Source organism: Staurois parvus, unplaced genomic scaffold, assembly GCF_062004578.1.
Source record: "Staurois parvus isolate SC_StPar_1 unplaced genomic scaffold, SC_StPar_1.0 ptg001612l, whole genome shotgun sequence".
In the NCBI taxonomy this organism is placed as follows: domain Eukaryota; kingdom Metazoa; phylum Chordata; class Amphibia; order Anura; family Ranidae; genus Staurois; species Staurois parvus.
Genome location: NW_028319408.1, coordinates 75,598 through 91,040, shown reverse-complemented (window position 1 = coordinate 91,040; position 15,443 = coordinate 75,598). Strand labels below are relative to the sequence as shown.

The window sequence follows — 15,443 nt, the reverse complement described above, 5'->3', positions numbered from 1 at the left end:
GGGTGTAGAGGGGTATTATGGGATGTAGGGGGGTATTATGGGGTGTATTGGAAGGTATAGGAGGGTATTATGGGGTGTAGGGGGTATTATGGGGTGTATTGGAAGGTGTAGAGGGGTATTATGGGGTGTAGAGGGGTATTAAGGGGTGATAGGACAGTCGGAGTCACATGTTCACTCAGCACAGACTCCTCACACCCCGCATCACACCGGTAAATACGGTCATTAATGATGGGGGACTGTGTACAGAGAAGGGGGAGTGCACCTCTATTCTCAGTGTTACGGTAGCACGTAGTCCTGGTTGGAGATGTCAGCGCTGAGAAGTGACAGTCTGACTCTGCGGTCGCTGATTGGCGGGAGGCTGCTGGTAGGCGGGGTGAGCGGTCGGCGCTGTATATAGGGCGGCTCCGGCGTGCTCAGCGCACTCTGCAGCAGGACAGTGTGAGAGGCAGGTGAGTTGCGTGCGCAGTTGGCTCAGGGTAAAGCTGGGTGCCGGCTGTACTACCTGTGGCACTGCCTATATGTCTGTGTGCAGCCAGGCTTCCTTGGTGGGGGCTGGTAGCTGTATTTAGGTGTAAAATCAAATCTCTATTAATGGATTTTTTTTTTTTTTTTTAAGCAGAAACTACAGGCAACTAACACCATGGTGAAGATTGGTATCAATGGGTAAGTTTGGTGATGTGTAAAGGCTTATTCCCCTGTAGCAGTCTGACATGGATGTATATGTAATGGGGCTGATCCTCTGTAGTAGCCCAGGGCAAGTCTCTCCTTGCCCTATAGAGATGTTGGCTGCCATGGGTAGCTGCTGGCCGCCATGGGTAGCTGCTGGCCCTATGCCAAGACTACCCCTCCCCCATGGTGTTATCACCTGTATGAATGGGGTGAGGTTCTACACAATTGCTGCTGATCCCTCTGTAACTTGCAAATGAGAAAATAAAATCTAGTTTTGGCTAACATGATTTAGTAAGGGGTTTTATTTCCTGTATCTGCTTGCAATGTGGACATGGTCCATGTTTGAAGGGTTGGGGTCCTAAGATTAATATATAATAGGCTTGACTGGCTGGGGTCTGAAGGATTAATGTCCAATAGGTTGTAAGTTTGGCTTTGAAGGGTTAACTTCCAATGGGATTGTAGGGTTGAGGTCTGAAGAGTTGATGTCCAATGGGATTGAAGGGTTAATGTCTAATGGGTTGGGGGGGCTGGGGTCTGAAGGGTTAAATGTCTAATGGGGCTGGGGTCTGAAGGTTTAAATGTCTCATGGGGTTGAGGGGGCATTGGTCTGAAGGGTTAAATGTCTCATGGGGTTGAGGGGGCATTGGTCTGAAGGGTTAAATGTCTCTTGGGGTTGAGGGGGGCATTGGTCTGAAGGGTTAAATGTCTCTTGGGGTTGAGGGGGGCATTGGTCTGAAGGGTTAAATGTCTACTGGGGTTGAGGGGGGCATTGGTCTGAAGGGTTAAATGTCTACTGGGGTTGAGGGGGGCATTGGTCTGAAGGGTTAAATGTCTACTGGGGTTGAGGGGGGCATTGGTCTGAAGGGTTAAATGTCTACTGGGGTTGAGGGGGGCCTTGGTCTGAAGGGTTAAATGTCTAATGGGGTTGAAGGATTTCAATCTATAGGATTGAAGGGTTAATGTGTTGCATGGATGACTTGATGCATAATGGCGATGGTTGTAGGTATTTGCTCTTCTTGGCACTTCATGTGTAACCTGCCCATCTGGGGATTTGAACCTACAACCTCATGTTTTCCTGACTGGCCCTTAGGTTTACTTGCATTTATAAGATATCAAAGATGGCTGCACCTCATTGTTCCTTGCAGCAGCCTTGCCAAAGACTCTACATGGCTTCCTTCTGCACATGAATCTTGCCTCACTGGTGGATTCAAGCTTGCGTCACACTTGCCCAACTGATGCTCAGGGTAGCGGTCCACCTTGCCTTTGTAAGATCTCAAAGATGGCTGCTCCTCATTGCCTCCCTGAGCCGTGTAATGGATGCTACATGGTTTCCTAATTCAGATGTAGTCTACCCCCACCAGGGATTTGAACATGTAACGTCATGTTTGCCCAACTGTCCCATGGGCGAATGGTCCACCATTCATTTGTAATATCTCAACGATGGCAGCTTCTAATTAACGCCTTATAACGGCCTCGCCATAGAATGTAGTCACATCGCTGTGAGTCACACCCCCTTCTACATTCTCTGCAGTTTCCTCTTGCACCTCCCTCTGTTGCTTTGCAGAATGGTGGATGTGCAGTCAACCCCCTCCCATAGCCTCAAGGGCTCCTCAAGGTCGCAGTCTCATCCAGGACATCCATGTCTTGGGAGGGCTATGTGGTCCTTCTGGTTTGCATCATACCTGCACCATGTAGGGGTGTGTCAGCTGTGGGGGAGGGGGGACAAGCTGTACATTTTTTTTTTTTTTTTGTTCCCCACCTCCTCCTTTCAGTTACTGAATCACTCACTTGCACAAGGGAGGTTGGAGCTGACTCACGTCCGCCTCTCGTGGTCTATCTGCACGTACATGCTCCAGGGGAGGGTCCCTAGACATCTAGGTGCAATGCTGTGGAAACTATCATCTGCAAAGGATAGTTACTCTGGTACGAACATGTAAAATGACATCCTTTCAAGAGCACAGTGTCCTCTATCTCCTGCCCTTTCCATCAATGTAAAGTAGGTCTCCTATTTATAGCCCAACGCCAGCTGCCTGGCTTGGGAAAGAGCAGGAGGGGGGAGGGGAGTAGTTTCTTCTCCTAGTTACTGGGGTGTGTAATTTGGCGATCATTCTTTCTCTTCCACTGCTTGCCAATGGCTTGACACCGGATCCTAGAGACTGGCCAGCTTTGTTTGTTCCTCCAAGCCGTGGCGCACTTTTCCTGTTTGTCCGCATTTTGCACACTCAGCCGGTGAACTTTGCCTTCGCCAGGAGGTGTTCCCTCCAGATTTGTTTTTTTTTTCCTTTACACGTTAGGCCTGCAGGGCATTGCACTCGGACTTGAGGCTTGTCAGGCTGAAATAACATGTTGTTTTTGGGTGTCTGGGAAAGCTTGTGCAACTGGCCATGAGGTCTATTCATCCTGGCTGCATGCTGACTAAGCACTTGGATCTGAAGGCAAAGGTCACTGAAGTGTAGAAAGTATTAGAATCCAATTTCAAAGCTTTCTCTTGAAACTGGTGACTAATCATATGAAGGTGATCCTCTAATCAAAGGTCACCTAGACCAAACAGAATATTAAAGGTCCTCCCTTTAATCAGGTCACCTAGATCCACTAATAAAATGAGGGCCTTGCCTTCTAAATCTGAGGTCACCTAAGATCTACTAATATCAGTGATCCTTGCCTTCTAATGGTTATCTAGATCTAATAAAATATCAGGTTATCACCTTCCAGAGGTCACCTAGCCCTAATAAAATCCGATCCTCACCTGATCGGATGTCACCTAGATCCACTAAAAATATCTCATGTCAATCACCTTTAGCCACTAAAAATATGAGGTCCTTCCCTAAATCCAATCTCCTAATATTGGTTGTCACCTAGACCTAATAAAATCAGTGGTCCTCACCTAATCGGACATTACCTTTAGCCACTAAAACTATCTGAGGTCCTCTCCTAAATCCAATCACCTAATATTTGTTGTCACCTATTCGGGTCACATAGACCTAATAAAATCAGTGGTCCTCATCTAATCAGAAGTTGCCTAGATCTATAAATGAAATGTGGTCTAACAAAGTTGCTTAGATATAACCTATCAAAGGCTAGCGTCGCCTAGACTCATAGCTTAATTCACTGATCACATTCATATACAAGTATTGCACAGTGCTTTCTCTCTCCCCTTTATCTAGAGTGCTATATTGTCCATACAAGGGAACAACTTGTCTAAAAAGAGGAAAAAACACCCATTTTTGTCCCCTTTGACCTTAATGAATCCACTCTTCCCCTCTACATGTGCATACTGAGATCCCATGACTGGCCTCCAGGCTTGGTGTACAGAAAGCACTGCAAAGCCACCTATCACCCTGCCTGTAGTAGAGTTCCATGGTATCTAAAGCAGAATATTACCAGTCCTTAAATGTGGTGGCCCCATTAATGAGTTTTTTTTATCCTGGCCCCTTTAATGAGTTTTATCCTTATCTGGTGATCCTGCCAATAACATGCATGTTGTGGGGTAATGCTCATTGTAGGCTTCTATGGAGGGACAGAGTCCTTCTTTCCTGCTCCTTCTAATTTGGACTACAAATGCTTATTATCCCTGTCTTCAGTGCAGAAGGAGTTTTAAAGATCAGATGGTGGATAACATTGTCTGTTTCAGCTCATAGGGAGCCTCATGAGTAGCTCAGTATTTTCTAAAGTGGCAAAAAAATAGAGGCTAGGCTTGTAGTAGCAATATGTAAAGGTCCAATTAAGGACAACCAGTTTGATTAAACCCCCACAACTGGCATTACTGCCATTACTGCCATCACAATTTATTTCTTTCACTCCTTATTGCTTGCCATTGTATAACCAGTACTTCAAGGTACTTGTGTGTGGTGCTGTCCATGCCCCTGTGTAGGCTGTTGGTGACACTTTGGTCAGTTTGGTAGGAAAGGTCTGCATGTTCATGACTCTTTAGACCTCTGTCCAGGTCTACAGCTGGGTGTATTATGTCCTTGCAGCACAATTTGCCAAAGCTTTCTCCTGAGTAAACCCTCTGCACACACAAGCACAATTCGTGGCACCTGCTGTATCTGAAAGTGCCTGCCAAAGGCATGGCTTCTCTTGAGGTGTATGCACAACATTCTATCCTTGACTTCCTGCAATGGGGCTTCTACACTGTCATGTTATAGACCTGGTCCTGCTTGGCTGTGGGATTGTAGTCATCTGCACTTTCTTGGAAGCTAACCTTTCCCAGTCATGGCTTGCTCTGCAATCTGGTTGAGCATTCCCATGTTTCAGAACAGGCAAATGGTCCTTCAAGGTCTGAGCAGGTTTCTGTTGAGCATCCCATTAAGCACCACTCATGTTGGACTTGTCTGGGTTGCAGAGGATGTTCAAGAAGGCAGTGTACACTAGGCACATGGTCCTTCTGTGGGTAATTCTATTCATACCTTTTTTACTGGTGCCGCTGGGCCCACTGCAGCATATCGAGGGAGGGGGACAGGACATGGGTCAGGGGAGGCCTAAGTCACCAAGCTTGGTGACCTTTACTATCCTATGAAGTTGACCACAATTTTTTTTGTACATTCATTCTGCAGGATGCAAGGTTTTCTTATGTCTTTCTCTCTTCTAGATTTGGCCGTATCGGGCGTCTGGTGACCCGTGCTGCTATTCAGTCTGGAAAGGTCGAGGTTGCACACATCAATGACCCCTTCATTGACGTTGGTTACATGGTAGGTGAACATTTGTCTTGTCTGTGGGGGAAGAACATTGATTAGCTTCCTTATCCTAAACAGCCTGTCTTGTTTGTAGTCTAGGTATCTTAAGTGGTCTATCTGGCATCTCTTGCATAATTGGGAATGATCCTGGTATGGTCTATGCAAGTTAAAGGTCCCGCTCATAGACTAGAGAGTGGGTAGATTTGGGGCCCATTCTGTTGTGACACAAAACTTGAGACCAATTAATGGAAGCAGCAGTGATGCAGCAGCAAGGGGAGTGTGGGGGTAAGCAGACATGGCACAGCAGGATGGTGGGTGCTTTGCAGAGAAAGTGTGCAAACATGCATATTGGCACATTGTTAGGGGGCATGACTAGTGGTTTCCTTTAGGAGACTAGTAAAGAAACCTTGAAGTGATTCAGTACTTTCCTATCTTCAACATGTGCTGACTAAAGAATCTTGGCATTCTAGACTTCCTGGTAGTTTTACTACATGGTCCCCTGCTGAGTACTGGGGTTTGCACCACTTGTCAGCATAGGACATGTGTACCTAGTGGATAATCACACAGCTGGGGGCAAGACATGTGCCACTTCTGGCGATGTTGGATTTTCTGGCCAGTTCTTGCAGCACAGATCATGCAGTCATACTGGCTAGCATAGACTAAGTCTATTCAACATTGGCTTTAATCAATGCAACCTCTTATCCCATGATCCTTCTGTTTTGGGGTCTGCCATTGTTTGACTTCCCCCCCCCCCCCCCCCCCCCCCACACAGTTGGTTTGTAGTGTAGCTAATTTTTAGTTTTGGTGGCTATGGGATGATTGAACACATTTGATTCTTTCTAGGTTTACATGTTCAAGTATGACTCCACTCATGGACGCTTCAAGGGAGATGTGAAGAGTGAAGGCAGCAAGCTGATCATCAATGGCAAGGCCATCACCGTGTCTCAGGAGTAAGTTGAGATGGCTTTAAATTCCTCAAACTGGGTGCAGCTGGTTTTAAGTGCATCTTATTTCATCTATAAACTTAAGTGTTTGTGTGATCTCTTTACATTTTTGGGGTTGTATTCGATAAGTATAAAATTTTAATAAGGACAGATACTAGAAAAATATAACAATACGCAACTATAGATGCTGTTTTGCCATGGCTGCTTTCAGTGTGACACAGGCAATCAGACACTTGAATGGTTGCAAGCCTCGGCTGTGGTAATACAGGACTTGAATGGGTCAACTCCCCTTGCAAGCAACATTACTTTTTTTTTTTTTTTTTTTTTTTTTAAGGCTTTGGTCAGTTTGTGATGACCTTGCTTTAGTATGAAGTATGCTGTAGTAACCATCCTTGTATGGGCCCCCGTAGCCAGGGCTCGGAGGCCTTCGTATGGGCCCCCGTAGCCAGGGCTCGGAGGCCTTCGTATGGGCCCCCGTAGCCAGGGCTCGGAGGCCTTCGTATGGGCCCCCGTAGCCAGGGCTCGGAGGCCTTCGTATGGGCCCCCGTAGCCAGGGCTCGGAGGCCTTCGTATGGGCCCCCGTAGCCAGGGCTCGGAGGCCTTCGTATGGGCCCCCGTAGCCAGGGCTCGGAGGCCTTCGTATGGGCCCCCGTAGCCAGGGCTCGGAGGCCTTCGTATGGGCCCCCGTAGCCAGGGCTCGGAGGCCTTCGTATGGGCCCCCGTAGCCAGGGCTCGGAGGCCTTCGTATGGGCCCCCGTAGCCAGGGCTCGGAGGCCTTCGTATGGGCCCCCGTAGCCAGGGCTCGGAGGCCTTCGTATGGGCCCCCGTAGCCAGGGCTCGGAGGCCTTCGTATGGGCCCCCGTAGCCAGGGCTCGGAGGCCTTCGTATGGGCCCCCGTAGCCAGGGCTCGGAGGCCTTCGTATGGGCCCCCGTAGCCAGGGCTCGGAGGCCTTCGTATGGGCCCCCGTAGCCAGGGCTCGGAGGCCTTCGTATGGGCCCCCGTAGCCAGGGCTCGGAGGCCTTCGTATGGGCCCCCGTAGCCAGGGCTCGGAGGCCTTCGTATGGGCCCCCGTAGCCAGGGCTCGGAGGCCTTCGTATGGGCCCCCGTAGCCAGGGCTCGGAGGCCTTCGTATGGGCCCCCGTAGCCAGGGCTCGGAGGCCTTCGTATGGGCCCCCGTAGCCAGGGCTCGGAGGCCTTCGTATGGGCCCCCGTAGCCAGGGCTCGGAGGCCTTCGTATGGGCCCCCGTAGCCAGGGCTCGGAGGCCTTCGTATGGGCCCCCGTAGCCAGGGCTCGGAGGCCTTCGTATGGGCCCCCGTAGCCAGGGCTCGGAGGCCTTCGTATGGGCCCCCGTAGCCAGGGCTCGGAGGCCTTCGTATGGGCCCCCGTAGCCAGGGCTCGGAGGCCTTCGTATGGGCCCCCGTAGCCAGGGCTCGGAGGCCTTCGTATGGGCCCCCGTAGCCAGGGCTCGGAGGCCTTCGTATGGGCCCCCGTAGCCAGGGCTCGGAGGCCTTCGTATGGGCCCCCGTAGCCAGGGCTCGGAGGCCTTCGTATGGGCCCCCGTAGCCAGGGCTCGGAGGCCTTCGTATGGGCCCCCGTAGCCAGGGCTCGGAGGCCTTCGTATGGGCCCCCGTAGCCAGGGCTCGGAGGCCTTCGTATGGGCCCCCGTAGCCAGGGCTCGGAGGCCTTCGTATGGGCCCCCGTAGCCAGGGCTCGGAGGCCTTCTTAAACAGTGAGCCACCATATTAAGGAAATATGTAATTTCCCCATCACCTCAAAGTACAAAATGGAACATGGCAGCTTGGCTCTGGTGGCTGCATCTGTTTTTACCAAATGATTGTTCCAGCAATACTTCTGTCCTGGGAAGACAGCTTGCTTTACTGTATTTATGGAGCAGTGTTGTCACCTTAAGACAGGTAGTGTTGGGTTCATTCACGTCAGACCATTCCAGCAGACTATTGTATTGAAATGTCAGTAATTTGTAAATTTCTTTTAGCACAACAGCAATGCAGTAGTTTGCAACCTGCTGCATTGAAAATCACTTGCAGTACATTTCAGTGCACACCACTGTGGTGCCTTGGTGTGAACGTGACACCATAGGGAACAAGGCTTTTTGCATTTTCTTGCTCTAGGATTGCCTAGCAAATTCTTAGCACACCTGAGGCTATAGAAATACAGGGCACACCCAACCATCTGTTTAGCATTGGGCAAGGTAGGTTTTTTTTTTTTTTTTTTTTTTTTTTAGCTTGCAGAACTGGAAGAACAAGTCAACAAAGCTCTTCTAATTTCTGGTAGGATCATAATCTTCTGCAATTATCCTACTTTTCATGAAAGCAAAATCTAGAAATGCTGTGTAGGAAAACCTGGATGACCAACTTGTAGTAGTGGCATTGTTGGCTCTAATGTACTAACATTTTGCTGTGCAGATGAGCTCTAGAAATGCTGATCCTTTCTAATGGGCAGAAGGCTCAAACTTCTGGCTTCCTGTAGACATATTTCAAAATTTAGTTCTTCTCAGCACAATGTTAACTAAAACTAGAGATGACAGGCCAAGCTCGGTCAAGGAAAGCCTTGTTGGGTTTTGAGATGGCTTAGAAACACACTGCTGACAGATCAGACTGCCTAGAGCTTTCCCATACTTTTTCTCTTTTCAAACTAACTTTCCCCATTCTTAGATGATTCTAATCCATCCAAAGTCCATCTAGTTCAACTAATAAAGGAAAAATACAATCCTATACCAACAGTTGATCCAGAGGAAGGCAAAGCTCTAAAATGTATAGCTCTAGAACATTTTAGGTTCCCTGTTAATAAGTTGGCTTGCAAAACTGTTGCAGTTTCTAAGGTGGTTCTTTCCTTCTAGACGGGACCCAGCTGCAATCAAATGGGGAGAGGCTGGTGCCGACTACGTGGTGGAATCTACCGGTGTGTTCACAACCATCGAGAAGGCCTCTGTAAGTAACTTGGAAGTGTCAGGCCATTCTGCACTGAGAATTTACCTTGTGTTGTCACCTGGGCACTAAGTTCAGAATGCCTGGAAATTTGGGAAGGGGAGGAAACATTTCACCCAGAATGTGCCTGAAAAGTGGTGGTCAGGAGATCTTTGTAGTCGCCCAAGCCAGCACCTGCCTGGCAAAGTCAAATGGTGCCATGCATGGCTCATTATCACTCATGGGGCCCCTGGGCAATAGGGGATCATGGGGCCTTTGTGTCCTTGCCCAAACTCAAAAAAGCCTATGAAAAAGGTACCAGGGGCATCTCATGGGGCCCCCTACTGACCCCAGGCCCTTGGGCAGTGCCTGAGTTTCCAAATGGTCAGTCCACCCCTGTTATCACTTTTAATTTAATTGTGCATGGCTGCATTTTTAGATGCCTAGAGGGGATTGTAATGAAACAGTATGGGGATGTCTGACACCATTGCCTAGCTTGGCATTAGACATGCTCAACTCCCAGCAACACATCCCTGCTACAGAACAGGTTCACTTTTATTTATTCAGCTGTTAAATGCTTGTTGGCCCTGTGGGATTGCTCAATGGAACTCAAAAAAAAAATACTTGGCCATTCAAAGACTGTTTGGGTTTTTTAAGCCTCCCCTCTTGTGCTCCCCTGCTCTTCAACATCACAGCTGCCTTCTAATGGAACAAAAGGATTAATGTGTGCCTGGTCCAACAGTCCTGTTCTGGAATCTTTCTGATGTGCTGCAGTGACTCCATTCCCAGTCCTGAAGACCAAGTGCAGGGTAGTCTTCCTGACACTCAGACCAGTCACATGCACAGCTCAGTATACAGCACTGGTGAAGACTAGGCAGGTAGGGGTCACTTGTGGGAACACTATACAAGGTCTAGTCTGCAATAAAAGCCTACCCATTTGCAGTTTCTTAAACAGAACTTCAGTTCCCACTTTAAAAATATCCACTTTTTGGGATCCGCTCCCATATCTTCTGGCCTAGAGATTTGACTAGGCCTAAACACTTAGAGGTGGTGCTGCCCAATTCAAGTGTTGGTATTGCAGCAGGGTTTTCCTGCTGTGATGGGGAGTATGGTGGTTGGGATGGCCCTGTCCCTCTGCTGTGAAGGAGAATATATGGTGGTTGGGATGGCCTTGTCCCTCTGCTGTGAAGGAGTATATGGTGGTTGGGATGACCTTGTCCCTTTGCACTGAACAGGTCTTCATGTTAAGCTTTGACTCTAGTGTCTGGTCTTCCTCTCCATGTCATGGTAGTGGTTAGTTGACTTGAAGGACTGCTTTTAAGACTGTTTTCTTTCCTTATTAGGCTCACTTGAAGGGAGGTGCCAAGCGTGTTATCATCTCTGCACCTTCTGCTGATGCTCCCATGTATGTCGTTGGTGTCAACCATGAAAGCTATGACAAGACAAACAAAGTTATCAGGTAACTTCCTGTAGCCATAGCCTTGGGTATGTTGGCTTTCCCAGTTGGGGCAAAGTGACAGGATGTGTAAAGCCATTTATGACCACCTTATTCTTGGTCCCCCCCTTCCCCAGTGCAAAATAATTGGTGCTGTTGGGTAATGGGAGTACCTGACCTGTCAGTGCTTGGGCCCAGTGGCCAATCCATCTGGGCCATCACTGGTTACCTTTGCTTGACAAGTCAGATTAAGGGAATCTTTAGTTCACATCTATTGCCAGCCCAAGTTGTTCAAAACCTAATGTGCATTGGTTGGCTGGACTAATTTTGTACTCCACTCTCCTGCAGCAATGCCTCCTGTACCACCAACTGCCTGGCTCCTCTTGCAAAGGTCATCAATGACAACTTTGGAATTGTGGAGGCGTTGATGGTAAGTCGGTTTATGAAACGTACCTCCTGGATTTATCCTCTGTTGGAAGGTAAGCCTCAACTTGCCGTCTTGTCTTTCCAGACCACTGTCCATGCTTACACCGCTACACAGAAGTGTGTGGACGGACCATCTGGCAAACTGTGGCGTGATGGCAGAGGTGCTGGACAGAACATCATCCCAGCATCCACTGGTGCTGCCAAGGCTGTCGGCAAAGTCATCCCTCAGCTGAACGGGTATGTCAGTCACTCTGCAAAGGGATGTAAATCTGTTTCTGAAACAAAAGCCTGCAAATACTACTATTGGTACTCCAACTTTCAAAAGCTGTTCTATTGCCTTATGCCAGCCATACATGGGTCAAAATTTGGCCTTTTTTGTCTGAAAACCAGACCTAAGAATCAGCCGATTTTTGCTCTTTGCTCTTAGTGGGTCAATGGCACCAGCTTATTTTCAAGGTTCCTCCCCTTTTTGGTGAGCAAGCATATTGGGAAAATTCATGAAACAGACCAAATCGTTCGTTTTTTTTTTTTTTGTTTTTTTTTTAATGGCACCATTGGATTACCAAGCAAACCTATCAATTTTCAGACAAAAAATAATTTAGAATTTGACCCATGTATGGCCTGTATTACTCTCCATTATAGCATTGACATGCTAGATCTGTCCTGTTGCTGTACTCAAAGGACTTGCTTGTTCTACATACCATACCCAGAGCTGTCTTTGCCATGTTCTGTGTGGCATGCTCTACAGTCTACAATCTCAGGTTGCTGCATAGGCTACAGAAGCAGAACTATTGGTGACAAATGCTAGTTACCTGGCACTAAATGGAACATCAAAACGAGTATGGTTACTAAGGTGGTCAGGTCCTAATTCAGGTAAGTATCAAAGCTTAGTGGTTCTATAGGCAGACTTTTACCTCCTATGCATGAAATTAAAACCTGTGCTGCGCCTCAGCCCCCAACACTCGCCTGAGCTCCCTCACCTCATCGGCTGGGGCAAGAGCCATTGGCTTCCACTGCCGTCCATCAGCCAGTGAGCCAATGGAGAGGGCAGAGGCAGGGCTGAGCAGCTGTCTTATGGCTGTAGAGTCAGGCTCAAGAGCAACCATGCACCAGTGCCCCATTGTTAGCAGCTTGATATTGGGGGCACTCAAGGGGGAGGAGCCAGAAGCATCAGCAGGGAACCTAGGGAGGATTGGGGCTGCTCAGTTTGAAACATCTGCATAGAGCAAGTAGGTATTACACTTTTTTTTTTTTTTTTTTTTTTTTGTGGAACCTTAAGTCACTGGGAGCAGTGGTTTCTATAGGTCTCATAGGATAGGTTTCCTTGCCTAAAAGTCTTCAGGCTGCTTGCACGACATGCTGAGTCCTCTTAAATCTTGCTGATGCAGAGGGCTGTTCTAAGGTAATGGTGACACCTCTAGGATCAGGATACTGTGGCAGTACCAGTTATACTGTGACACCTTGCACTCACTGAGTGACACTGGGCATTTAACCGCATGAGATGAGGAAATCTTGGGATGAGTTACTTTGTTGGGTTTATAATAGGGGTTTAGGCTGCAATACCCCTTCCCCATGTAGTTTAACCACTTGTCTGCTGGGCACTTTCACCCCCTTCCTGCCCCAGCTAATTCAACTTTCAGTGCTTTTGCACTGACAATTGCATGGTCATGCAACATTGTACCCATATGACATTTTTATATTTTTGACTGACTGTGCTTTCTTCTGGTGGTATTTAATCACCACTGGGTTTTATTTTTTGCTAAACTGAATTTTGAAGAGGTGGTTTTTTTTCTTATCAAATTTTGTAAATTGGTAATTTTTTTCCACTGAGGCTGCAGTGATGGGCACAAAGGCAGTACTTATGGCACAGATGGGCACTGACAGATGGCACAGATGGGGCTGCACTGATAATCGGTGCCCTGATCAGTGTAGATGTCCCCTCTGAGGAATGCTGATTACTGGCTCTCCTTGAGTGTGAGGAATGCTGACAACCAGCATTTCCTTATTTACAGGAGATCAGCTGTGATTGGACATGGCTGATCACATGACAGAACCAAAGTCATCAGCATCTTTCTGCTGATGGGTGATCCACACTGTCCCAGGGACACGGCACATCACCAATTGCCATGGTTTACAGTGGTAGGACATCATGACATTCTCCCAGAATGAGAACCACTGCCCATCCGTCATTCCCTTATATGGTGGGTGGGAGGCAGTTAACCCCCTGGCGCCTCCCAGCCCATTAAGGATTTCAGAAGCCAGGGGGTGGGGTCTTAAGATCATGTGACTGCTGTGATTTGCCATCACAGCAGTCACATGATCAGGAAAGGTCCCAATCAAGAGGAGATCGGGACCTTTACGTGAGTACCATGTGCTGGGAGGACGCAGGGTGCATGCTCTCAGCACATTTTATTTTAAATTGCACAAAAATGTGCAGCCGCTCAGCATCTAGGCCCAGACACCGGGAGGCTGCACATTTTTCAGCGTGAAGAGGTTAAGCTACAAATGCTTCAAAAATTTGTCCATGAATCTCCTGCTACGTGAAGGTAGCAAAGGTCTCATTAACTCCCATACATGACCTGAGTGCAAAGTGCACTACATTGGAGAAGCTGTAATCATTAACATAAAATGGAACAATGTTGCTGCAGTCAGTCTGACTTGGAACTCTTCCCCTCCACAGAAAACTCACCGGCATGGCTTTCAGAGTCCCCACCCCCAACGTGTCTGTGGTTGACCTGACCTGCCGCCTGGAAAAGCCTGTAAGTAGAACTAAAGATCCCACCAAGATTAATAGAGCCTTACACACCTTCCTCCTCTAACATGTGTTTTGTGTTTTCAGGCCAAATATGACGACATCAAAGCCGCAGTGAAGGCTGCATCTCAGGGACCACTGAAGGGAATTCTGGGATACACAGATGAGGAGGTATGCTTCTCACTAGTCACATGTAGAATGGAACTCCTGAAGACATCTGATGTCTAACTTGGTTACACTTTTACAGGTTGTCTCATCTGACTTCAACGGTGACATCCATTCCTCCATCTTTGATGCTGGCGCTGGCATTTCACTAAATGAGCACTTTGTGAAACTTGTGTCCTGGTGAGTGTTGCAGTAATGTAGACTCTCAACCTATAGTATGGGAAAAACCTTGACATTTTCTCAAGACCCTAAAAATGACTATAGCTCAGGGGCGGACTGACCATTTGGAAACTTGGGCACTGCCTGAGGGCCCAGGGTCAGTAGGGGGCCCCATGAGGTGCCTGTGTGGGGGTTTTTTTTTTTTTTGGGCAAGGACACAGGGGCCCCATGATCCCCTATTGCCTGGGGGCCCCATGAGTTGTCAGTCCACCCCTGCTATAGCTAGAACTTGATAAATTAGCTTTATGGTCGGTGAGAATGCATCTTAGCCTTGTGGTCTTTTGGGGGAAATTGGGCCCATTACAGATGGCTACATAGATCAATGGTGTTGAACTTCTGAGAGGCAGAAGTTGGCCACTGCTTAAGGAACTTCTAGTTGCCTAGGGTTCCATGGAACCCTGGCTGAGAAACCCTGCAGTAATGTCTGAGGGTTTCTTAGATGGCTTTTGGGGCACTTCCAACAGCAGCACACTCTAGATCACAGATGTCAAACTGGCAGCCCTCCAGCTGTTGCCAAACTAAGTCCCATGGGGTATTGCAAGATTGACAGAAGCAAGACTCCAAAAGGCAGAGGCATGATGGGGCTTGTAGCTTCTCAACAGCTGGAGGGCCACCACTTTGACACCCTGCTCCTAGATCTTGCTGGTGCTACACAAGGCAACGTTCTAAACCTAATCCTTGCATCTCTCAAATACATGACACTTGCCTATGATGCATGCTTTTTTAAATTCTAAAGTACACCTAAAAATGCAGTATTGGCCAATCTGATCTAATCTTTCATCTCTTGCAGGTATGACAATGAATGCGGTTACAGCCACCGTGTGGTGGACCTCATAGTCTACATCGCTGGCAAGGAGTAAAGTCTTGTCATGGTCATCCCTTCTCCTGTCACTGCAGGGCCCAATGTCTCACCCAGTGGTTTGTCTTCATCACTGAAGGGGCCCAGAGTCACCCCTTAGAGTTCGTCTGTCAGTTTCTGTGTAAAAAAAACAAAAAATAAATTGTGAAACACTGAGCACCGTCTGGAATCTGGTTTCATCAGTGAAGAGTGTAGGCCTCTTAAAAGGCATCCAAACCAAAGTGATTATTTTTTCAATGTGACTGCATTGATGGTTAGACTTTAAATCTGAAATCGGCCATATGGCTGCATCCAGCTCGGGTGTTTCCAGGGCTGCAGGTGTTGGCTATCCAGAATACAACAGCAGACTGTCCATCTGCATGGACTATGGGTGGA

The 15,443-nt window shown here is 48.0% G+C and overlaps 1 protein-coding gene across 2 annotated transcripts; it reads left to right on the top strand.

Moving 5' to 3' along the window:
• Positions 1 to 346: 346 nt before the first annotated feature.
• Positions 347 to 15,224, top strand: GAPDH (glyceraldehyde-3-phosphate dehydrogenase). Of its 2 annotated transcripts, XM_089663008.1 has the most exons (12): positions 350 to 449; positions 620 to 663; positions 5,258 to 5,357; positions 6,186 to 6,292; positions 9,146 to 9,236; positions 10,556 to 10,671; positions 10,996 to 11,077; positions 11,159 to 11,310; positions 13,754 to 13,832; positions 13,913 to 13,996; positions 14,073 to 14,170; positions 15,000 to 15,224. In XM_089663008.1, the coding sequence occupies exons 2-12, from the start codon at positions 641 to 643 to the stop codon at positions 15,067 to 15,069; spliced, it is 1,002 nt and encodes a 333-aa protein (XP_089519134.1). In that variant the 5' UTR covers positions 350 to 449; positions 620 to 640; the 3' UTR covers positions 15,070 to 15,224. The 2 variants fall into 2 exon arrangements, with proteins under 2 accessions (XP_089519133.1, XP_089519134.1); XM_089663007.1 differs by having other exon boundaries at positions 347 to 449; positions 10,996 to 11,310.
• Positions 15,225 to 15,443: the final 219 nt, after the last annotated feature.